The sequence below is a fragment of the Microtus oregoni genome, unplaced genomic scaffold, assembly GCF_018167655.1.
Source record: "Microtus oregoni isolate MIOR12 unplaced genomic scaffold, Mior012 000015F_ref0000493, whole genome shotgun sequence".
Taxonomy (NCBI): domain Eukaryota; kingdom Metazoa; phylum Chordata; class Mammalia; order Rodentia; family Cricetidae; genus Microtus; species Microtus oregoni.
The window spans coordinates 35803493-35827685 of NW_024543074.1; the positions used below are offsets into that span (position 1 = coordinate 35803493).

Here is a 24193-nt window from a genome sequence, read left to right on the forward strand (position 1 = left end):
CATTCTTTTGGTCTTTGTGGGCACCAGGAATACATGCGGTGCACATACATGCATATAGGCAAAACACCCATAAAATAAGTCTTAAAAAAAAATAGAAAGTACTCCTTCCTTGGAGCCTCCCCACTCTCAGGATTCTTTCTCACTTTTTCTTAATAAATCTACATTAACACTTTTTCAAACCCAACAACTTCCCCAAATTCAGCCAATTGCATAAATCAATCCTGATAAGAGTTATCTAGAATAAGGTCTAGCATAAATATATACTAAATACATACTAAGTAAATAAAAAGGAATGTTTAAATGGCGATTTCTGTGAAAGATCTGTAATTTAAAAGTGAACTGGAATGACACACAACTACATGGGAAAAGAGGTCATGGGCAATTTTGAAAATCAACTTTATTGAGGTATAATTTGATATATCATAAAATTCATCCACTGTATGTATACAGTTTAAGTTGTGCAATCATCATTATACTTAAGTGTCATTTTTTTCTTGTTTTGTACCATAACACAAGTCTTATTTTTGAAGTGTTCTCTTAATGAAACTGGGTGGAGATGAACTCTAAAATTAAGTAGTTTCTACCTAGTCACCTGAGGTAACTTCCAATCTGACTATATATATATTTTCGTAGCACACAAAGAATTTCAAAGTAGCAGGAACATCTTTTGCTGTTTTTAGGAAAGAAACTTGGTGGGCTGGGCAGACAGCACACAGCTCAGATTGTTTGGTGCACGATTATATTTGATCCTTCTGTAAATAGATGGTTCCTCCGGATAAAAGGTCAGGCACATCCATCGGCTCACATCTGTAATCCCCGTACTGGGGCAGCTAGACTGCAGTGAGACTGTCTTAAAAAGACAAAGCACTCAGTACAGTCGCAGTTCCCAAAGGAACGTGCAGGTACTGAATGGAACCAACGAAGAGCAACCGCTTTTCTGCTCCTCAGTTTGGCTGGGGAAGAGTGGGATTCGCTCGGGGTTCTACAACCTGTCTGGGAAGCCGGCTGTTTCTGTCCAAGCCAGCGACGAGCACAAGAAAAGGACCCTGGGTGTATTCACCTAGCTATACCTAAAGAAAACCTTTCGGGAAGAAGTACTTGAGATCGGTTAGTTCCCTAACCCGGCTCCTACCTGCGGAGAAGCAGAGCAAGAACACCCGCTGCCCGAGGCGGGCCAAGCCTAGCACCGTAGGAGCAAAGAACATGGCTTCATCGTCCGGGTGTGCGATCACCAGAAGGGCCCGGCTTCCGGCTCCCGGCAGGCCCGCCTGCTCCGGAGACCTCATTCGTTCCGCCGAGTTCCGAACCCGGAGGAAGCCCCATGTCAGGACAGCCACCGCCACCGCACACAAGAGACCCACTACTTCCATGCCGGGTAAGTGACACCGCGCCTGCGCAGAAGGGAAGGTTGTGGGGTGGACTCGGGCTCCTGCGGGAAAACTGAACCCGCTGCAACTGCGTTCCGTGCTTAAGTGCTCCGTGGCTGGACACCGGCGAGATTCGTGGGCTCACGTAGAAACTTCCACCCATACTGCGCCCTGGCGTCTTTGACATAGCAGTGGCCAATCCCGGTACCTGCTGCAGTTACAGGGCTAAGCCGGAAGAACTCTGTGCGGTCTTGTATCGGTTCCTACCGTTCAGTGTGCTTAAAAGGAAGCATTTTAAAATCATTTTGAGATAGCGTCTCGCAGTGTGTACCCCGGGGGCCCCTGAATTCACTATGAAGACCATACTGGTCTCGAATTTGCAAAGATCCTCATTCCTCTGCCTCCCGAGCTGGGACTTCAGGCGTGTCACAGCACGCCGGCCGAAACGGGAGCCTCAGAAAGTAAACTTCACCGTTTGGTAGGAAGAGTTCCCTCGTTTCAACTCCCTTCCTAACCCACTTCTTAACGACCCAAGATATCGTATACACAGCCCGCTACCCGGGTAAAAGTTTTCCGGAGCGGGTCACACTTTGTTCGAGGAAAAGTGAGCCGCTAGGAGGAAACGTCATTTCTCTAGAAGAGTGAAGGTCAGAGTGCGGTCAGGGGGCCCCTCAAGTGTCCGAAGAGGTAGAGATTAAGGAGCCAAGCCGCGGAGAATGCCTAGCCCGCCATTCCGGTGAAGCTTGGTGTGAAATTAACGTGCATCCTTGGCCACGTGGACTCGGGCTTCTCTCTCCGGCTGGGAGAGAACAACCGCTCCGGCGGCGCGCAGGGGTCGCAAGGTTAGCCTCGCGCCGGGCGCCTGGTCCTTTCCCACGCCGGAGGGGGAAGGCCCCGGGCGCGCGGGAGCGGCAGCTCGCGGTGGCGCTCCAGGCAGAGTGCGCGATGGCGGACGCGGCGGGTCGGGCCCGAGGCAGCGCTGCCGGAGCGGGTGTGAGTGTGAGGGACAACCTGAAAGGAACCGGCGCGGCACCCACGACCCAGGAAGCGAGGCCGAGGTAAGCCCGGCGCTCCGCCCGGGGAGGGAGTCGTCTCCCCAACCCTCCGGAAGGAGGAGGAGCCCGCGTCGGAGCCGCCTTAGCGCGGCCGCCCGGCCTGAGGGGGAGGGAGAGGGGTTGAGGCAAGATGGCGGCTAAGGTGGCGAAGCTGCGGCGGCGGCCGGAGTGAGCGCCCAGCTCGCCGTGCCGAGCCAGGGGCCGGGCGGAGGGCCGCGCGCCGGGGGCCGCGCCCCGCTCGTCCGGCCGTGGGGCGCGCCGGCTCCCACACTCCGCCAGCTCCGGGTGAGTAGGCCAGGTGCCTGCAGCCCCGGCCTCGGGGCCCTGTTCGCTCGGGAGCTTCCGAGGGCTTCCAGGGCGCCAGTGCCGGAGGCGGCTTCTCGGCCGGGCCGGGGGCGTCGCGAACTGCGCTGGGTTGGGAGCCGTCCGAGCCGCCGGTCTCTTCCTCCCGGCCACCCAGGGGCGAGTCGGGCGCGGCGGGGAGTTCGGGCTAGGGCGAGTGGAGGCTCCTGGAGTTTGGAGGAAGAATGGCCTCAGGCGGGCAGACGTCGGCCTGAGGTATCTGCCCTGTGGGGAGGGGGCGTGTGGTGCCTGCGGAGCTGGATGAGGGGGTGCGGGGATGGAGGGCCCCCGGGTGGGGCCGGCGCAGGTGACCCGCCGAGGCCCACTCTCAGGGAGAGTTGGTGGCTGCCTGGCGAGCGTGGAAGGGGTTAAGGAGGGTGACAGCGATGGACAAGTGTGTGAAGAGCAAACTAGTTCACCTTTCTAACTGGCCCACTTGAGGTATAATGGCGAAGGGTTGGTAGCGGTGCGGATGCAAAGAGCAGCACCCTCTGTCTCCTGCCGTTTGTTATTGGTGTTTTCTTGTGCCAAGTGGGAGAGTGCACCCTCTTTTTTTTTTTTTTTTTTTTTTTTTTTTTTTTTTTTTTTTTGGAGACAACGACGACCGCGATTTGAGAAACTAATTGAGAAAGCAACCTTAGCGGAAAGGACACTGTTCTTAGAATTAGTGCGGATCAGGGATGTATGAAAAGAAGTGGATGGAAAGAAATGATGGCTCTGAAGAGTATTGGCTACGTCGTTTGCCACGGTGCCTGTTCAACAGTTAACAGAATAGCGCTGTGGGTAATTTTAATCTTTGGGATTAGTAGATTCACCTGCATCAGATTTGCGACCCTAATTATATCCTCTGATACTTGAAATTTACATTCCTTGTGTGTGCACCCTGGTGAGAGCATGATGAGAGGCAGAAAGAGGCTGTCTGCAAAGAGCCACAGGCCTGGGATTTAAAAATGCCTGCCCATTCGTTCATTTGTTCCAGGGTATCTTCATGAACAGTTTCTGCTGATTCTGAGTCACATGGAATAGCTGGTGGATTAAGGGAGAGCTAATGTTTTAAATTAATTAATTTAGTTTGTTTTGAGACCGTTTAAGTCTCTAGGACTTGCTGGCCATGTAACTGGTGCAGGAATTGCATGCTTGCACCACCCACCATACCTGGCATACTGTTTAGTTTTTAGTATTTTGGGGAAATGTTTTAATATATCCTCATAAGTTTATTGGATGAGCTAGTTCACATTTAGCTATGGGTAAGAATTACAGAAAAAATAAAGCTAACTTACTAAAGAGAAATCTTATTTTCTTATTCTTTTAAAATTCGGTGGCAGTTAGCCGGGTGGTGGTGGCGCACACCTTTAATCCCAGCACTCGGGAGGCAGAGGCAGGCGGATCTCTGTGAGTTCGAGGCCAGCTTGGTCTACAAGAGCTAGTTCCGGGACAGGAACCAAAGCTACAGAGAAACCCTGTCTCAAAAAAAAAAAAAAATCCGGTGACAGTTTAGTGTATTTTAATATTTTTTGATTGCTTCCAGTTGCTTTGTCTTAAGTGCACCTGTTAATGAAAAATCAAAGTGTGTTTGCATGTATATGTTTATATCTAGAAAGTGATTACCTGTCATACCAAAACACTTCTCTCTTAGAAAACACTCGCCATATGTTGTAATACTTGTCCCGAGCTACTCTAATACTAAGAATCACGATGGTCCCTGCCATTAGCTGGCATTTAGGCATGTTCAACCTTTCCGTGCTTCAGTTTCCTCATCTGTAATATGAGAAAAACCTGACCACACAGCTTTCGTGGTTGTGAGGCTAGACTGAGTTAGTAGTTAAGAAATTGAACAGGAGCTGCAGCCCAGTTGGTAGAGAGCTCAGCTAACATGCCTGTAGCCCCAGGTTTGATTTCCCCAGCACCACATAAAAGCAGACACTTGCCCACTTAGGAGCCGGAGGCAGGAAGATTACAAGTTCAAGCTTGTCCACAGCTATATATTGAAGCCAATTTGGGACTTTTATGACCCTGTTTTTAAAAAAAAAGTTATAAAATTATTTTAAGCCAATGAAAAGGATTGTGTTTCTGTGAGATAGAAATGGTTTATCTGCAAATCTCTCATGGTGCAGTTAGAATAAATATTCACATTACAACATATTCATATTACAACATCAGAATATACCTGTTGCTAATATATTTATATAGCTATGATTCTCTCTCATGAATTTAAAAAAGAATATATTGCCTGGCATGGTGATCTTTTTCTTTTTTTTTTAAATATTATTTATTTATTATGTATACAATTTTCTGTCTGTGTGTATGCCTGCAGGCCAGAAGAGGGCACCAAACCTCATTACAGATGGTTGTGAGCCACCATGTGGTGGCTGGGAATTGAACTCAGGACCTTTGGAAGAGCAGGCAATGCTATTAACCGCTGAGCCATCTCTCTAGCCCTGGCATGGTGATTACAGATCTGAGTTTGAGGCCAGACCTGTCTACATAGTGAGTTTCAGGCCAGAAAAGGTATAAATAGAGAGATGGTGTCTCAAAAAAGGAAGAGGAGGAGTAGATAATACATAGTTGTTGTTTTTCTTTCTTTTTTTTTTTCTTTTGTTTGTTTTTTCGAGACAGGGTTTCTCTGTGGTTTTGGAGCCTGTCCTGGAACTAGCTCTTGAAGACCAGGCTGGTCTCGAACTCACAGAGATCCGCCTGCCTCTGTTGTTGTTTTTCAAGACAGGGTCTCTCTGTGTAGCTTTGGAGCCTTTCCTGCAACTCGTTTGTAAACCAGGCTGGCCTCGAACTCACAGATCCTCCTGCCTCTGCCTCCTGAGTGCTGGGATTAAAGGCTTGTGACAGCATCGCCTGGTCTAGGTGGCATTGGAAAAAAAAGTAACCTTGGGACTGGAGAGATCAGACTGGGTGACTGAGTGCTTTTTGTGTTTGTAGAAGCCCACATTTGGTTCCCAGCACCCATATGCCAGCACGCAGCTATCTGTAACTCCGGTTCTAATGGATCTAATGCCCTCTTGGCCTCCAAGGGCACCAAGTACACATGTGGTGCGCATATATACATGTAGGCAAACACTCATGTGCATAAAAATGAATAAATACATAGTGAACTGGAAATGCTAGATTTTCCTCAAGATAAAGAAAAAAATGAAATGCTGGAAGTTAACTTGTTTCTTTGAATTTAATTGAATAGGAATTTGTTCCCAAGGCCAGGCAAGTTTAGATCATTCTATCTTTTTAAAGCACTTAATATTTACTTATGGATTTATTTACTTATTTATGGTGAAACAATGAATTCTTTGCTATTGTCATTTGTTTTGTCCTTTGAAAGTCCAGGGATTGATGTAGATGAATATCAGGCTGTTGTTATTTATGTGCCCCCCTTTGTGTTTTTATTACTCAGTTTTCATCTATCTTAGTTGTAATTTCATATTTTTTATTGGAACCTGGAAATGACACTGTTCTTATGTAGTTAGTTACCTCTTGCTGTTGTTTTTTACATATTAAAAAGTACCTTTATTTACTGTGAATGTGAATGTCTGTATGCCCATGGACATGTGTGGGGTGGTCAGGACAGCTTTTAGAATTTTGTTCTACTGTATGGTTGGCAGCCTTGATTGTAAATGCCTTTACCTGTTAAGCCATCTCACCAGCTGTTACCTGTTTGTTTTGAGAGGGTATATGTTGCCTAGTCTGGCCGCCTAGAAGTGAACTCACGTGATTCTTATTCTTCCTAAGTAGCTGGAGCTACACGTGGGCACCATAGCACCAGGCCTCATCTGTTCTTTTGGTTCACTTGTTATATTTTATTAGAGTGTGATGTAAATGTAAGTAGTAAAGGTCGATCAGGATTTATTAAGAACAGACGTATTTAAGATCAGAGACTTGTATTTCAGTCATTCACTTGTTTAGTGTGAAGCACTTTTATGTTTAATTCTATAAAGGCATAAATAATAGCTTTTAAATAATTTTTTTTAGTTTAAATGAATTATAGGCACAGGTAACTAAGTTGTCAGTGCAATTGATATTTTGCTCTTGTGTTTGAGGATGCAAAAAGTAATTTTGATGCCAAGAGGATGGTTCTTGGTTCTTTCTCTATCAGGCCTCTTTAGGAATGTTGAAAAACTGAAAAACTGCTGTGGTGTAGCAGTAACTATGTGGATCATCTGTTTTTTATTTTGGTATTTTTGTGGTCTTGTTTTTTTCTTGAACATTTATTCTATTAAATAGCCATTTATGCTAACCCAGGAGCTCCTGTGGTCAAAATGTTACTTGCATAGTCTTTAGATACAACCTGTCCCCTCCACCCACTTGAATCTGAAAGTCAGAGACATAACAAAAACACTGTGCAGTTCTTCAGTTTAATTCCTTACTGCTGTTAACTTTCATTTAGTTGTGCTTTCAAAACAGATTGGTTAAAATAAATTGCAGACCAGGCTGTGGTGGCGCATGCCTTTAATCCCAGTACTCGGGAGGGCAGAGGCAGGCGAATCCTTGTGAGTTAGTTCAAGGCCAGCCTGGTCCACAGGAGCTAGTTCCAGGACAGCTAGGACTGTTACACAGGGAAACCCTGTCTCAAAAAAACCAAAAATAAAATAAAAAATAAAATAAATTGCTTACAATTTGTAGAATTCTACAACAAACATCCTTACATAGATCCAGCCTTGTTTTATATTTGAATGTTTTGAGACCTTGAGTAACTAAGAATGAAATGATCTGCCAAAATTGTTGCTATTGGGTAGAAACAAGAGCTACATTTCTGACATCTAATGTGATGTTTATTATATATACCATAATATCCGTGGAGCATTTCAGTTTGATGATGGACTCTTACTTAAAACAAAGTTTGGCTTGGTTGGAAAATGAGAGATCACTTCAAATGTTCAGTGTAATTACTAATTTTAAAATACTTCATAGCATCAAATTTCTGCAACGAATATGTGGTTTAAAGAAAATGGTACTGATATAATTGTCACTGGGAAATACTTAGTTAAGTTTTTCTCTGTTCTGATGAATATTTTATTTTATTTATTTTTTTAAACAAATTTGTCGCTTTTTTTTTAAAGATTTATTTATTTATTATGTATACAACATTCCTGCAATGTATGTTTGTATGCCAGAAGAGGGCACCAGATCTCATTATAGATGGTTGTGAGCCACCATGTGGTTGCTGGGAATTGAACTCAGGACCTCTGGAAGAGCAATCAGTGCTCTTAACCTCTGAGCCATCTCTCCAGCCCCCTTATTTTATTTTTTGAGACAGAATTTCACTATGTAGCCCTGGCTCTCCTGGAACGCTCTCTGTAGAATAGACTGGCCTTGAACCCAAAGAGGTCGTCCTCTTTCCTCTGCCTCTCGAGTGCTGGGATTAAAGGCGGGAGCCATCACTGCCCAGTGAAATTTTTGATTTTAAAACTTTAATTTTAGTGTGTTGTGCTGCTTGCATATATGTTTGTGTACCACATGCATGCCTGGTGTTGAGTGGAATCCAGAAGAGGCCATTGGATCTGGAGTTACAGATGATTGTGAGCTGCCATGTGGGTGGGAATTAAACCTAGGTCGTCTAGAAGAGTGGCAAGTACTCTTAAATACAGAGCCATCTCTAATTCACATTAAACAATTATTATATCTTTATAAAGCAGGATCTTGCTGATCAGGCTGGGTTCAATCTTGGAATCCTTTTGCTGGAATTGCAGTCACATGGCACCAGACCCAGTTGATTTTACAATGAGAAGCACATTTGTGATTAGTTTTTGGTTGCCTGTTGTTTCTCATCCACCCCCTCCCTGTGCTGTGGAAAAGGGCCTTTTTGACCCCGAGCATGTTGCGCAAGTATCCTATCACTAAACTGTATCCCCAGCCCTGCAATATTTCTACAAATACTCTTGCCATAAAATTTATTTTAAAGAAAAAATTGTATTCTATCTCTCCTTCTCTCTTCCTTCTCCATTTTCTTCTTTTGAGACAGGGTGTCTGTATAATCTTGGCTATCATGAAGTTCACCATGTAGACCTGGCTGGTGGCCTCATAGAGATCCTCCTGCCTTTGCCTCCAGAGTGCTGAGATTAAAGGTATGCACCTCCTTGCTGTGCTGTATTAAACTCTCTTTAAGTTCATAATCTTTGCATAAATACTGAAGCATGGCATATTTGCTTATTTATAACATCTGAGCTATTAAGTCTACTTATTTTCACATTTCATTATGAGTTTTTTTCAGATTGGGTGTGGTGGCTGACCCCTGTAATCCTCTGGAGGCAGAGGCAGGGGGATCATAATAATCCAAGGGAGTCCATTTCACATAGTGAGTTCTAGGCCAGGCAGGACTATGTAGCAAGTTCCTGTCTCAATTTCCTTCCACACCCCACCGCTGAAAAGAAAAAAAGGTGTATTTTTTATCCCTTAAACTGATATCTTTTGTGGATTGTTCTTATCCTACCTTTCTTCCCCAAACCTACTACATGAATTGTGTGTTTCAGGGATTTGGTGATGTAATACTTTAACCAGTAGGTCTCCCTCCTGTTTCTTTGTTATGGAGATAATTTTTAATTTTTTGTTACTGGGATTGTTTGTTTTTGAGACAGAGTCCTGAGAGACTGGATTTGACTCATTCTGTAGCTCAGGCTCTTTCTGAGGATGTGGTGCTGGGATTGCAGGCAGGCGCTTCTATGCCTGGCGTGGAAGTTGTTCATGGAGTCATAATGTGAATACAGAAGTGCTTGTCTGTCTTGTCTCCTTTACCCTGTAAGACCCTGTGGGCCTGTGCATATGTGAGCTTTAAAAGAATTCTTCCTTTGGGCTGGAGAGATGGCTCAGCCATTAAGAACATTGGCTGCTCTTTCAGAGGACTTGTTTTCAATTCCCAGCACCCACATGGCAGCTTACACTGTCTGTAACTCCAGTTCTAGGGTATCCAACAACTTTCACACAGACATACATGCAGGCAAAACACCAACGCACATACAAATAAATAATTTAAAAAATTGTATTAAAAAATTCTTCTTTACCTCATTCCTGGAGTAGTTTGTTGCATATCTAAGAAATAAAGAGCCTGTGAGCTAGCTTTAGTGTGTTTGCTATAAAAGAGGTCTCATACAGTACATGGCAATTTAGAAGTGTATTCATGTCATTGAAATAGCAGTGAATTATCAAATCATTTTTTTTTTTTTTTTTTTTTTTTTTTTAGTTTTCGAGACAGGGTTTCTCCGTAGCTTTTTTTGGTTCCGGTCCTGGAACTAGCTCTTGTAGACCAGGCTGGCCTTGAACTCACAGAGATCCGCCTGCCTCTGCCTCCCGAGTGCTGGGATTAAAGGCGTGCGCCACCACCGCCCCGGCTCAAAATCATTTCTTTTAGGAAAAAAAAGTTTTGCCACTTTATTGGGATTTTTGTGAGGATGGGAAAATAAGCATGGAGATTGGGTTGTCTGTGATAGCATTTTAGTTCTAGGTGGTGTCAGATGCAAGAATGCTGCAACAGGTATGCAAGGGAAGGAAGTTTGGGAGTAATTTTAGTGCTAGGAAAAGAATATATCATTTGGAATATAGAAATTTGGAGTGCTTATTTTATAGGGCTGTAATGTAATATGGAAATAAATCCAAGTATGTTAGTCTGAAACAAAGGGAAAAGTCAAGGCTGCCAAACTATTTTGAGATCCTCAATGTGTGTATTTGAAATGTAGACTGTTTGCCTCTGTGTGTGTGTGTGTCTGTGTATCTGCAGTATGGCAGTAGGAGTAAAACCTCTGACCTTGCTCACAGTAGGCAAGTACTGTACCACTGCCTGCCTGCTAAACTTAGCTCTAGGATATATTGTAGATTTCTTTTTTTTTTTTTCCCTGAGACAAAGCTTTGCTATGTTGCTCAGGTTGACCTTGAATTTCTGAGTTAAAATGATCCTGTCAGCCTCCTGACTAGCTGGGACTTGGGGCACACACCATAATGCCAGGTTAGGCTTTGAAATTGCTATGAGGACATCAACATGACTGTGGACTACCCTTTTCCTCATGCGGTTGTTTAACTGCCAGACTGTTTTGACATTTTTGCTTTCATACACAGGTCAGATTCAGAACAATCTGTTTTTAGGCACTTTATTCGTCTTGGCAATAACATAGGTAACATAATTTTGAACATGTTTGAAGTAATAATAATTTCTTTGACTTCCTATTCAAAGATATTTACCTTTGTTTTATTTTAATTTTTATTTTTTGTGTGTATGTGTATGGACAAGTGAGTGAACATGCCACGGTGCATATGTGTAGGTCAGAGCATGACTTTTGGAGTCAGTTCTTGGCTTCCACTTGTGTTTGTGTTTAGATGGAACTCAGGTCTGCAGGCTCGTAATAGCAAGCACCTTTTTCACTGAACTGTCACACAGCCCTATATTGTGTGTGTGTCTATTCCCATTCCATTCTGTAGCACAAGCTGGCCTGGAACTATGTAGACCTCTTTCTTGGTATTGATTCTGGAATTACAGGAGTAAGCTACCATGCTCATCTATATTGCTTTTGACATGTTTGGAATGAAACTTGTGGGGTGTCCTGTATAGAGGATTGTCATGTGATTCATGCCAATCTAAACTGGGATACCCTGCCTCAAAAAAAGTGGGGGTGGGTGGGGCTAGAGAGATGGCTCAATGGATAGGGAGAACTACCTCTTCTTCCAAAGGACCCTAGTGTAGTTCCCAGCACCCATGTGGCAGCTCACAATTGTCTGTAACTCCAGTTCCAGAGGATCCCATGCCCTTTTCTGGGCATGCATGCGCTGTACCCATACATGTAATAAATTAAAATTTTTATATTTAAGATATTTTTAAAAGAAATATTTAGAACATTTACAAAACTTGTGCTTTCTAATAGTAAAATAAACATGGTTATGTCAAATGTAGTATACACACTCCTGAGGGAGAAGAGAGAATTGAAAATGGATAGAGTTCTACTTCTACAATAAGAAACTACCAAGCAGTGTGTGGTGACTCATGCCCACAGCCCAGCTCTAGGGAAGCAGAAGAAGATTAGGAGTTCAAGAGCAACTTTGAATTCAAGTAATCCTGAGGCCATCATGGACTGTGTGAGAGACTCTATATCAAAAACAAATCCACGAAAACCTTTAGAAGGAAGGAGTGTTGAGTGAGGGGGAAGATTGTTATTGCATACCTTTTAGTATCTTTAAAAGACAGAAGTCTCACATTTTAATTGGATTTTTTTTATAGTTTCCTTTTTTATTTTTTTGCTTTTTTGAGATAGGGATAGAAATAGCTCTGGCTGTCCTGGAACTCACTTTGTAGACCAGGCTGGCCTCAAATTCATTAGAGATCCACTTGCCTCTGCTCCTGAGTGCTAAGTATTAAAGGTGTGCACCACCACAGCTTGACTTCCTTTCCTTTTCCTTTTTTTAAACTTGTAAATCTTTGATTTTTTTTTTTTTTGTATAGAATATATTTGAGGGAATATATGTAATTGTGTGTAATTTTTCCCTAAACAGTCAATTGTTAACCCCGAAATTCTCCAGGAAAAACAGCTATATACCATTTTGGCCAAACTTAAGCAAGCTTTTATTAAATTTAAAATACTGACCAAGATGGAATTTGATCAAGACCACCATTTGGAAACTTTCTAGCTGTGTGGCTATGACACACATGTTGGCCTGGTTTTTATGTACAAAACCCATAGCCATTGTACTGTCCCATAAGGCTTGGTTGTTATTTTCCAAGAACTACAACTCCCACAATCCCAGGAAGTTGCCTGGTCTTTGGGCAGGTGGAGCTTATGGGTTAACTTAGGGTTTAATACAGTTTATTGAATGATCTGTTTGTTTTTGCTCAGTACTGGTTAGAATTGTAAGTATTATAATTTACTAAATTTATTTTATTTACTTAATATGTTTGAGACTTTGATTTGTCCAATTGTTTTTTTCAGTCTGTTACAGTTTCCTTTGCATTACTATTGCTTTATGATTTTTAGCACTGGTAGGGTTAGTCAACTATAGTTCCTTATTGTGTTGACTTCAGACTTTGATGTTCTGGTCTGTGAATTCTGTAGATGAACATCAAATTTTGTTGAGTTCAAAAAGAAATCTTGGAGTTGGAAAAGAGTTTTGTGGGTAAGAGTGCCTGCTACCCAAGTCTCTGGCTCCTTGTTCAAATTCAGAGTACTCATGTAGAAGTTAGGTAACCCCAGCACTGCGGGTGGGGAGATGGTGTTCCTGGGCCTTATTAGTCAGCCACTCTAGCCAAAAAGGCTGTCTCTAGGTTCTGTGAGAGACCTTGTCTCAAAAGATAAGGTGGAGAGTGAATGAGAAAAAGAGGTCTGATATTAATTTCTGGCCTCCACACACTCAGGCACTGAATATTGAGTGGGAATCAGAAATCATAGATTAATTTTGGGAAAATTGACATCTTCACATTCTGTCTTTGTGTTCAAATAATTTTTAAGTTCCGCAGTAGATTTTTCAGAATTTGCTTCAAATACGTCTTATACTTAAATATTTATTTCTTTTTAAAAGATTTTTTTATTTATTATGTATACAGGTTCTGGCTGCATGTGTGTCTGCATGTCAGAAGTGGGCACCAGATCTCATTATAGATGGTTGTTGAGTCACCATGTGATTTCTTGGACTTGAACTCAGGACGTTTGGAAGAACAGCCAGAGCTCTTAAACTCTGAGCCATCTCTCTAGTTCCCCATATTTATTTCTTATTCCAAAGTGTACTAGGGAATTAGGGGAATTTTAATTATAGTGGAGAATAAGAATTTAATTAAACTTATCCATTTCAGATAATGATAAAGGAACACAGAAAAGGCTCTCTGAGTGAGAGTAATTGGTAAGAGCTGACCCTGTAGAATGATACGAAAAGCTTCTGTAGGAGGTGACTAAGGATGAGTCAGTTGCAGGAATGGGCTAGGACAAGCATTCTTGAGAAGTGTAAAGAAAGACCAAGGCCTGAGGCTAGGTAGGACTGAGCCACTCAAAGAGAAGTGGAGAGCAAGCTGGAGTTGTTTGAATTGAGTAATTGCCTAATCAAGTAGTACTTGCAGGCCACATCACAAAGTAGTTTGTAGAAAGCATTGAGGAATGATATATGTTCTGACTCAATTTTTTTGAATAAATTGATTTTTTTGTTGGAGAAAGGATTGAAATGCTAAATCTAGTTATAAGATTTTTTTAATTTTTTTTTTTTTTTTTTTTTTTTTTTACAGCAAGAGATTAGAAGGGTGGAAGTTGTGGAGGAGAGGCCTGGGAGGCCTTTGAGTGTATGTGGAAAGAAGAAGATTGACTCTAGCTGATGGAGTGTTACTGAGAACTGGGTCCTTTTATTTGTTGGTGGCCGTGGGAACAAAACATAGTAGTCTGTGCCCTTACAGATGTCTGATGATTTGATTTTTGTTTTCTACTTGTAGAACTAAGTAAATACCATTTAAAGTAAAATACCTCTCACCCTCCATTTTATTTTTTATATACCTTTGTTTATATAGTCTTAGCTTGATTAGTAACTTATGATTGCCTTTATTAGTGGAGCAAAAGAAAGGGGAGGTCAAGAACTACTTTTTAAGGCTCTGACTTGGAAATAACTTAGCCTTTCTACAACTTTAGATGTAACAGTATAATCAGAATTTGAAGGTGAGTTTATGCACCCAGAGCCTTAGTACACTGTGGTATATAATGTTTAAAAGAAGAGGCGACTCATTCTTCCCCTTAGATATTGTTTGTTAATTCACTCCAGCATTGAAAGTTAAATCTTGTTGTTTTTTAAAAAGTATATACATATTTATAATAAATATTTAAAAAATACTATGTGCATTGGTGTTTTGCCTGCAGGTAAGACTGTATGAGGGTGTTAGATTACCTTAGAAACTGGAGTTAAAGATAGTTGTGAATTGCCATGTGGGTGCTGGGAACTGAACCCTGGTTCTTTGGAAGAGCAGCCAGTGCTCCGTAACTGCTCAGCCATCTTTCCAGTCCCTAAATCCTGATCTTAATACAGAATCCTTTTTTTGTGTTTATCAAGGAGAGAATTAGCAAATAGCGATCTGTTTAGTTTTGACATTTCTTCTTTTCTCTATTGAGTTTATCTTTAAAAAGCTGTCTGTCAGTCTATGTATGTATGTATGTATGTGTAACACCCAATTTTGTGTTACACCCTCGGTACAGTTCGCGCACCACTGTACGGAACGGGAGTCGAGCAAGGGCCTGGAGATTGAAAGAACACACACATAGAGACCAGGGTCATTCGAAAGAAGATCAGCCGAATGCCAGTTTATTCAGAATTGGGGGAGTCCTTATCTACCTAACTGCTGTACAAGGATCTCCGCCCAGGCAGGTGGGAAATTACCATATTAACAATGGAGACAATGCCCTGCAGCTAATCACCAGGCGGGACAGGGAGAGCACAGAAACACACAGGAAGCTTAGCTGACCATAAACTGTCCCCGCGAATGCACCCTAGGAATAAGGGCAGATCGATCGATCTATCTATCTATCTATCTATCTATCTATCTATCTATCTATCTAGTTGTTTGTTTTGACAAGGCCTCATTTTGCAGTCTTGACTGGGCTGGAATTCTCTAAATAGACCAGGTTGGCATTGAGCTCACAGAGGTCTTCTTTCTTCTACACCCTGCACTGGCACTAAAGGTATGTGCTACCTTAACCTGGCTCTTTTGTTCTTATAGTTAATTGTTTTTTGTTTGTTTGTTTGTTTTTTTAATTTCAGAGGAGTAGCTCAGTGTAATATATCCACACCACACCGTAGTCAGTTTCACAGTTACTATTTAGTGCTGCTGTCTTGGGAATATGCTTTTCACTTTATGAATAGAGGGAGCTCTGTTTCTCTTTTACTTATGAATTCTTTTTTGAATACTTACTGTAAGTCCACCAGTTAATTATATACTTATTAAAGTTTTTCTGTTAGTATTATACTTTCTGGAGGCTAGAGTAATTTAACTTGATTTTCTTTTTAGCTTCCATTCATCTATCTCTCTTTTATTTATTTTATTTTGTGTATGTGTACCTGCCCACAGAAGTCAGAAGAGACATTAAATTCCCTGGAACTGGAGTTACAAATGTTTGTGATCTGCCATTTGGGTGTGGGAACAGAGCTCTGGTCCTCTGCAAGAGCAATAAATGCTCTAATTGATGAGCCATTTCTCTATCCATCAGTGTTTTTTTTTTTTTTTTTTTTTTGATTTTTCGAGACAAGGTTTCTCTGTGGTTTTTGAGCCTGTCCTGGAACTAGCTCTTGTAGACTAGGCTGGTCTCGAACTCACAGAGATCCGCCTGCCTCTGCCTCCAGTGTTTTGTTTTTGAAAGAAATATTTATTTACTTATATGTTTGTATATGTATGTATGTGCCTGTGCATGTCTCGGCACAGGCATCTGAGTTTATAGGACAACTTTCAGGAGAGTGTTCCTTCCTTCCACCATGTGTGTCTCAGGATATAACTTCAGACACCAGGCTTAGTAGCAAGTACTGCCAAGCCATCTAGCCTGCCACATTTATCTGTCTTCTAAGTAAGGGAATGCTATAAAAAAGTATGTCGTGTGTGACTTTTTTTTTTTTTTTTTTTTTTACCAATAATGCTTTATAAGAGAAAATTCATTCTAGTATTGTTCAAATTACAGAATTTGCTTAGATGATTTTTACTTTTCTCTTCTGGAATCCAGATTTCCAGATGTTGGCTTTCTTTAAACCAGTCCCAGTCTGGAGAATTTTAGTTTGAAACTGGTCCTTTTTAGTCTGCCTAACATTCTTTTGAGATTAGACTAGAATCTTGGGCCATTCTGTGTGAATCAGTAAAACTCCAATAGTTTATGTAGTTTTTTTTAAACCATTCCACAGAGGACAGTCTTCTATTTTGTATGTATGTATGTATGTATGTATGCATGCACATGTATTTTCTTTAAATCATGTTTTATTATTTTATCAATTAAAAATTGAACTATAGAGGCTGGCAAGATGACTCAGCAGTTAAGATCACTTGTTGCTCTTGCAGAAGACCTGGGCTTGATTCCCAGCACCTACATGGTGGATTATAACAATCTGTAGCTCAGTTTCCAGGGGGTTTGATGTCTTTTTTAAGCCTCCACAGGCACCAGACATGGAGACAGAACACTCATACACATAAAATAGAATAATCTAAAAAAATTAAAGATAGAGCTGCATACTTTATAGGATCTGTTTTCCCCATTGTGAAATGTCTTCTTTTTCCACTGTGACCCTTGGTAGATTCACTCTTATCTGAAGAGTCATCTGCAGACTTGCCACAGAAAAGTATATTTTTAGATATTTTTTCGAGATAGCGTAGGCTACCTTGAAAACCTGTCCAAGTACATTTTGGTTATGCAAAGACTATAGGCTAAAAGCCAAAGAATTCCTGGTGAGAAGAGGATTAAGCTTTTCTTTTTGGAAGACTGTATTTGAAATTTTGTTGTTTCAGGTTGTGCGTGCGTGTGCATGTGTGTGTGTGTATGTGTGTGTGTGTTCTGAAAAGATTCAAACAGGTCTCTAAGTAGACCAATTTCATTCTGCCATTTTTTGTTGCTTTTTTAAAAGATTGATTTATTAAATATATATACACACAGTGTTCTGCCTGCATGTATCCCTGCGCACCAGAAGAGGTAGCCAGGTCTCATCACAGATGGCTGTGAGCCTCCATGTGGTTGCTAGGAATTGAACTCGGGACTTCTGGAAGGGCAGTCAGATAAGAAGTGCTCTTCTCATAACTGTGATACTGAGTTCTAACATTATTTTCAGCCTGAAGCATTGTGTGTGTTGAAATTTCTATGAGGTAGTTGCTTATAAAATCTTGGTTTCTTTTTAACATTTCCTTTTAATTTTGGACATAGGGTCTCATGTAGCCCATGTTGTCCTGAGAGGTGCTCTGACAGCCAAGGCTTCCCTTACCCTGAACCTCAGATCTTCCTGTCTTCACTCTCTGACTGGTGGGACTACAAGGGTGCACTCTGGCACCCTGCTTGAGCAGGTTTCTTAAAAAGGTCACAGAACTTGTACATTTCCTGAGTCAAGCATACTGAGTTATTGGGTTTTGTCCCAAGAACTGAATTTACAGCTATGGGATACCTCAGGAGGTAAAGGCATTTGCCACCAGGCCTGACAACCCGAGTTTAATCCCCACAGCACAAATGATGGAAAGAGAGAACCTACTCCCACAGATTTCCCTCTGCCATACACTCACCCACATATACACACATTCATACACAGTAAATACATTTAAAAATAATTTTAGGGGGCTGGAGAGATGGCTCAGCGGTTAAGAGCACTGACTGCTCTTCCAGAGGACCCGGGTTCGATTCCCAGCACCCACATGGCAGCTCACAACTGTCTGAAAATGCAGTTCCATGAGATCTGACACCTTCACACCAATGAACATAATAAAGTTAAATAAAAAAAAAAAGTTTAAAAAAAAATAATTTTAAAAGGAACTGAATTTATAGTTTGGTATTGGCATTAAAAGTGCCATATTTCCTTTTAGCTTTAAATTGGATTGTTTTATTTCAGTTGGTTTTGAACTGCAAGATACTTACTTTGTAGAGGAATCTTGATGCCCTGGGACTGGAGTAGTAGTAGACGGAAAGATGGAACGTTAGAGTGCCTGAAAAGAGAGATTCTTGACTGGCACATTCTTACTGAGTCAGAGATTTTGCCTTCTTATCTTTTGCTTCTAGATAAGATGTTTGAGAAAAGTTTACTAGTTGGAAACAGAAGGTCCTTGAACTCACAGAGATCTGCTAGCCTCTGCCTCCCGAGTGCTGAGATTATAGGTGTGTGCCACCACTGCCCAGCTATTAGTTTGAGTGTCTATTGCTGTGAAGGGACATTATGTTCACGGCAACTCCTATAAAGGAAAATGTTTAAACATTTGGAACTGGCTTACAGTTTCAGAGGTTTAGTCTGTTATCATCTTGGTAGGATATGGCAGCATGCAGGTAGACGTGGTGATGGAGAAGGAGCTGAGTCTACATCTTGATTCACAGGCAGCAGACAGAGAAACTGTACTGGGCTTAGTTTGAGCTTATGAGACCTCAAAGCCTGTCCCCACAGTGACACACTTTCTCCAATGCCACACCTCGTAATAGTGCCACTCCCTATGATGGGTCAGACATTCAAACACCTGAAGTCTATGCAGGTCATACCTATTTAAACCACAACAGATGTCAAACTTCACTAAAATTAAAACCTAAAACTACTACTTCAGGACATTCTGAAATATTATTGACAAATGAGGAAAACAAACAAGTCAGTCAATTTACAGTGATATTGAATGTAGGTGACAGATGGTGAACATTACAATGTAAATTAAAACAACAAACCAAAACCCCCTTATACCACATGGATTACTCGCATTTCCACTTTTGCTCTTAGTTGTTCTTTGTTATAGGGGTCTTTGTATGTAGCTCAGACTGTCCTCAAACTCATAACCCTCTTACTTTTTCCCCCCCAAGGGCTGGGGTTAATAGGCATGTACCACCATACCCAGTTTATCACATGCCTTTCTCTGTCTGTCTGTCTGTCTGTCTGTCTCTCTTTTGACAGGGTTTCTCTTTGTAGCCCTGACTGTCCTGGAACTCAGTCTTTAGATCAGGCTGGCCTTGAACTCACAGAGATTGGCTTCTTCTGCCTTCCAAGTGCTGGGATTAAAAGTGTGCTCCACCACTGCCCAACTTCATTTGGATTTCTGACCTGTTAGGCCACTGCTAGGAAAATAATTTGAATGAACATGGGCTAACATTTTGTTTTTGCATTTTATATGTGTGTGTGTGTGTGTGTGTGTGTGTATGTGTGTGTGTGTGTGTATGTGTGTATATACACACTGGGCATGGTGATGTAAATGTTTAATCCCAGCACTTGAGAGGCAGAGGCAGGTGGATTTCTGTGAGTTCAGGGCCAGAATGGTTTGCAGAGCAAGTTCCAGGACAGCCAGGGCTGTTACATAGAGAAACATTGTCTTGAAAAAAAAAAAAAAAGGAAAGAAATAGACACACACACACACACACACACACACACATACTTTATGTACATATGTACATCAAATAATCTGAATTAGGAGCTCGGAGGTAGATTACATAAACATTTCTTAGGGCTGCAGATGAGAATTACTTAGAAAACCTTCAGAAAAATACTCATGAAGTCATATAATGAAATGTTTTATAGAAGGGAAATACTTTGTGAATTGTGGATGACTACCAAGATATACTAAATAATAAGAGCAAGATAAAGCACAGTGCATGTGTAGTATGTGAACATGTAATTGCGCTTAAAGTGCTTAGAATGCTTCTAAAGGACATTCTACTTTTGGTTGCTTTCTGGGATTACAGCTATGTAGCATATGGAGCACAAGGATGTGAGATGATTTTTAAATTTTGTAATCTTTGGTACTTCTAAAAACTCCTGAGCCAAGCTAGGCAGTGTCTTTAATCCCAGCACTTGGGAGAGGCAGGCCTCTGAATTCAAGGCCAGCCTGGTCTACAAGATCTAGTTCCAGGACAGGCTCCAAAGCTACAGAGAAACTCTGTCTCGGAAAATAAAAACAAAACAAAAACAAACAAAAAAAAACAAAAAAAAAAGAAAGAAAGGAAGGATTTCTCTGTGTAACAGCTCTGGTTATCCTAGAACTTGTTCTATAGATCAAGCTGGCCTCTAACTCAGAACTCAGAGATCCTTCTTCCTTTACTTCCTGAGTGTTGGGACTAAAGGTGTGTGCCACTATACCTGGCTACTTGGCTGCTCTTGTAGAGGACCCAGGTTTAGTTCCTGCAGTGGCTTATGACCCCAGTTCTAGGGGATTCGACACCACACTCAGACTTCCTCCTGCGTGTGTGCCACATACATACATTCAGCCTAAACACCCAAACATATGAAGGAAGGAAATTTAAAAAATGTGCAGAGAGCAGTATAACCAATTGTTGTCTGCATATTGTTGGTGTTTAAAAAGCAATATTTTATTTTTTTCTTCTGCTTTAAAAACTTTTTAAAAAACATTTATTTGTGTGTGCGCATGTGCATGAATATGTTCTGTAGTATGTCTGTGAAAGTAAGACAAAGTCTCTACCTTTCTACCGTGTGTCTTCCTGGTGATGGAACTCAGGTCACCATGCTGTGCCACAGCTGCTGCTATCTGCTGAACTATCTTGCCAGTTCTTTAGTTTTTGAAGACACTGTTATAGATGGTGTGCCTTCCTTCCTGAGATGTAATTATTATCCCTGAGTTGCTGCTTTTTAAATTTAATATGCATTATAAACCATAAATATTTTATTTTTAGTATATGCTAATATTCGATGAAATGTCAGCAGAGTTGTCTCTGTTCTGAAATATGAACCTGTAGCTTTCTGTAACTCCTGTACAGTTCCTTATTATATGAGCACACTGCAGGATATTACCTGGAATTGAGTTTCTTACTGTGGTGCTGCAGTAAATGCCCTCTGATGTCAGTGCATTTTTTCAGAATATTCACTTAATTGCTAAAGAGTAACAAGGATGGCATTTTATTCACCAAGTGTTTTATTGGGACGATTCACTATCAATGAGAGAAGAAACATAGTTGTGCCTTTTTTGGGGAAAAGAAAACCTCTGAATGTTTAAGAAGATGAATGTTAGCTGGGCCTGGTGGCGCATGCCTTTAATCCCAACACTTAGGGATGCAGAGGAAGGTGGATCGCTCCGAGTTTGAGGCTAGATTGGCCTACAAAGCAAGTTCCAGGACAGAAACCCTGTTTTAGAGGAAGAATGAGGATAAATATTAAAGAAAAAGCCTAAAACTTGAAGTCTAATCTTTTTAGAATTTAGGAATGGAGAACATCTTTAAAAAGTTGGAACAAGCATTCCAGAACAAATAATTGCCACATAAAAATGGACGTGATTAATATTCTCTCTCTTAGACATGGGGGGGGGGAGGAAGGATGAGAGGGAGAAAGGAAGGAGAGAGAGGAAGGTGAGAAAGTGCCCTTAATTTCTCCAGACAACTTGCCAAATGCACTTGCTTACTCTGCTCTCTCCTAGCTTCATCTCTGCTCTACCCTCACGCTTGTGTGATTCCATTTATGTAGATTGTGGCTGTTTTATAAACTAGGGCCTGGGACATTCCAGCTTAGACTGACTTTATGGTAGCCCTTGCCCATTCTGTTCACCTGTTTATTATCTTATTTATAGCACTTTATTATAAATACTGTAGTTTCTACTCTCCAGTGATTGTTTGTTACTGTCTTGTATCCCCTCACAGTAAGGTAGTATGCCATGGTCATTCTGTGTCAGTATAGGTATACAGAGGTGTGTAGAAAATAGGACATATTACCGTTAATTTTAAAACTTTTTTTATGACATGAAATGTTAAATAGAATTATTATACATAAATCATACATAAAATTGTGAATATATTTAATGCTATTGAATCATTTACTTAAAAATAGTTAAAACAGCAACTTTTCTATTTAATATATTATAACATGGTTAGAAAACAAAATTAGCTCCCCTTATCCCTTGTCATTGTATCATGACATTTGGGTTGTTGCCAAGGTTATAATAAATGTTGTCAGCATTATAATAAAAATCTACTTAGCCGAATTAAGTAAAGGAGAACTTTTCATAAGGACAAGGAAAATCACATGCAACTCATGAACACTGACCCTGGATAGAAAAGGCAAAAGTAAAGCTGTTTCTGCACTGTCTCAGGGGCTGTAATGTCCTTTGTATATCCATCATAGTCTGTATAGAGGAAAAGATGCATTGTTTGCCAAACTTTAATAACTTCTTTTAAGTAAATATATGAGAGAGCTTTGACTGGCCATTGTGGTTTTGTTTGTATATCTGTATTTATCATTTATTAGAAGGACATTTCATGTTTTATTACTTATGAATTTTCTTTTACCATCCTGTGTAGGTTGTTTCCTAGAAACATGGTTGTTTGTTGGACTTGATCTCACAGCCAAGTGAGGACGTCTTTACTGATAATGTCAAGTTCAGGATACCCTCCCAACCAAGGAGCTTTCAGCACAGAGCAGAGTCGTTATCCTTCACATTCTGTCCAATATACTTTTCCCAGCACCAGGCACCAGCAGGTAAGGCATATTAGCTGTCAAGATGCATATATAATTTATGGTTTCAACTTTCCTATGTAATATATTTATTGGCTAGTAATGGATGTGCTTGTTATTTTTATTATTATTTTCGAATGGCAAGAATCATGTAAGAATCATTCATAGCCAGGTGTGGTGGAATGTGTCTCTAATTCCAGCACTTGAGGATCAGAGGCTGGAGGATGGGAATTCAATGCCAGCCTTACTTATATAGCAAATTTGAAGCCAACCAGGGGCAAATGAAGCTTCATCTAAAAAATACACACACACACACACACACACACACACACACACCATATATATGCATATTTTATATTTACATTTATGTCTCCAAAAATTATATGTTTAACACACACACACTCATCTATCTATAAAGGAGCCAAAGTTTGAGAATTAATTATCTGTCTTTTCTTTGGGGGAATTTATTTTTGTTTGTTTTCTTTTGTTTCTGTTTTGAGACAAGGTTTCTCTGTGTAGAAACGACTATCCTGGAACTCCCTCTGTAGAGGAGACTGGCCTTGAACTCAGAGTCCCTGCTGCTTTTGCCTCCCAAGTGCTGGGATTAAAGGCATGTGCCACCACTGCCCACTTAATTACCTATCTTCTTACTGCAGTTTTCTGCTAGATTTCAAAGATTGAATGTCCCTCTTAATTTTCTTACATTTATTTATTTATTTATTATTTTGTATGTGCGCTTGCTCTGGCATACATGTGCAGATCAGAGGACTGGAGTCAGTTATCTCTTGCTACCATGTTTGTTCCAGGGATTGATCTCAGTTTGTCAGGCTTGGCTATATAGTGCCTTCATCTGGTGAACCATGTTACTAGCCCTATCTCTCTGATTTTGAATTAAGAATTATTCGCAGGAAAGAGTAAGTTGTCCTCAGTTTCTAGGATAACACCATATTTACATTCCATGTTCTGGTTGAGTTTTAAACTGGCTAGATAATTTGACCTCTGCTTAGTTTTAGCATAAACACCTCTACTTTAAGGATATGTGATAAAGTTTCTATGAGTAACTTAACCTTTTCAAAAATGAAATATGAGGTAGAACTCCCAGCTTATTGGACAAAAGCTAGTAATGTAAAAAATTTAAAGAAAAATACAGAAAGAATGTTGGGTTTGGTGGCATCTGCCTGCTTTAGAACTCAGCAAGTGGAAGCAGGTGTATTTCAGGTTCAAGGATAGGATGGACTACATAGACAGTCTCTATCACAAAAGTAAACAAAAGAAAGCAAGAAATGTTTCTTAGGATTTCTATTGCTAAGATAAAACACTATGACCATAAGCAACATGAAGAAGAAAGAGTTTATTTCTTCTTAACAACTGTCAGGTCATACTTGATCAGTGAGG

At 40.9% G+C, this 24193-nt stretch overlaps 2 protein-coding genes across 29 annotated transcripts in view; one reads left to right on the forward strand and one right to left on the reverse strand.

Annotated features, from left to right (window-relative positions):
* Positions 1 to 2293, reverse strand: part of Pigl (phosphatidylinositol glycan anchor biosynthesis class L) — a 61105-nt gene extending 58812 nt beyond the window's left edge. For 5 of the 6 annotated variants that reach the window (XM_041663855.1, XM_041663854.1, XM_041663856.1 and 2 more), the window contains exon 1: positions 1133 to 2250. In XM_041663855.1, coding sequence (XP_041519789.1) covers positions 1133 to 1370 — 238 coding nt within the window. In that variant the 5' untranslated portion in view covers positions 1371 to 2250. Of the gene's footprint in view, positions 1 to 1132 lie in introns of all 6 variants that reach the window. The other variant, XM_041663857.1, reaches the window with a different exon arrangement.
* Positions 2294 to 2339: 46 nt separating this feature from the next.
* Positions 2340 to 24193, forward strand: part of Ncor1 (nuclear receptor corepressor 1) — a 151723-nt gene continuing 129869 nt past the window's right edge. For 11 of the 23 annotated variants that reach the window (XM_041663822.1, XM_041663828.1, XM_041663831.1 and 8 more), the window contains exons 1-2: positions 2536 to 2707; positions 22645 to 22822. In XM_041663822.1, the coding sequence (XP_041519756.1) occupies positions 22715 to 22822 (108 nt within the window). In that variant the 5' untranslated portion in view covers positions 2536 to 2707; positions 22645 to 22714. Of the gene's footprint in view, positions 2426 to 2528; positions 2708 to 22644; positions 22823 to 24193 lie in introns of those variants that run through there. The other 12 variants (XM_041663834.1, XM_041663836.1, XM_041663841.1 and 9 more) reach the window with 4 other exon arrangements.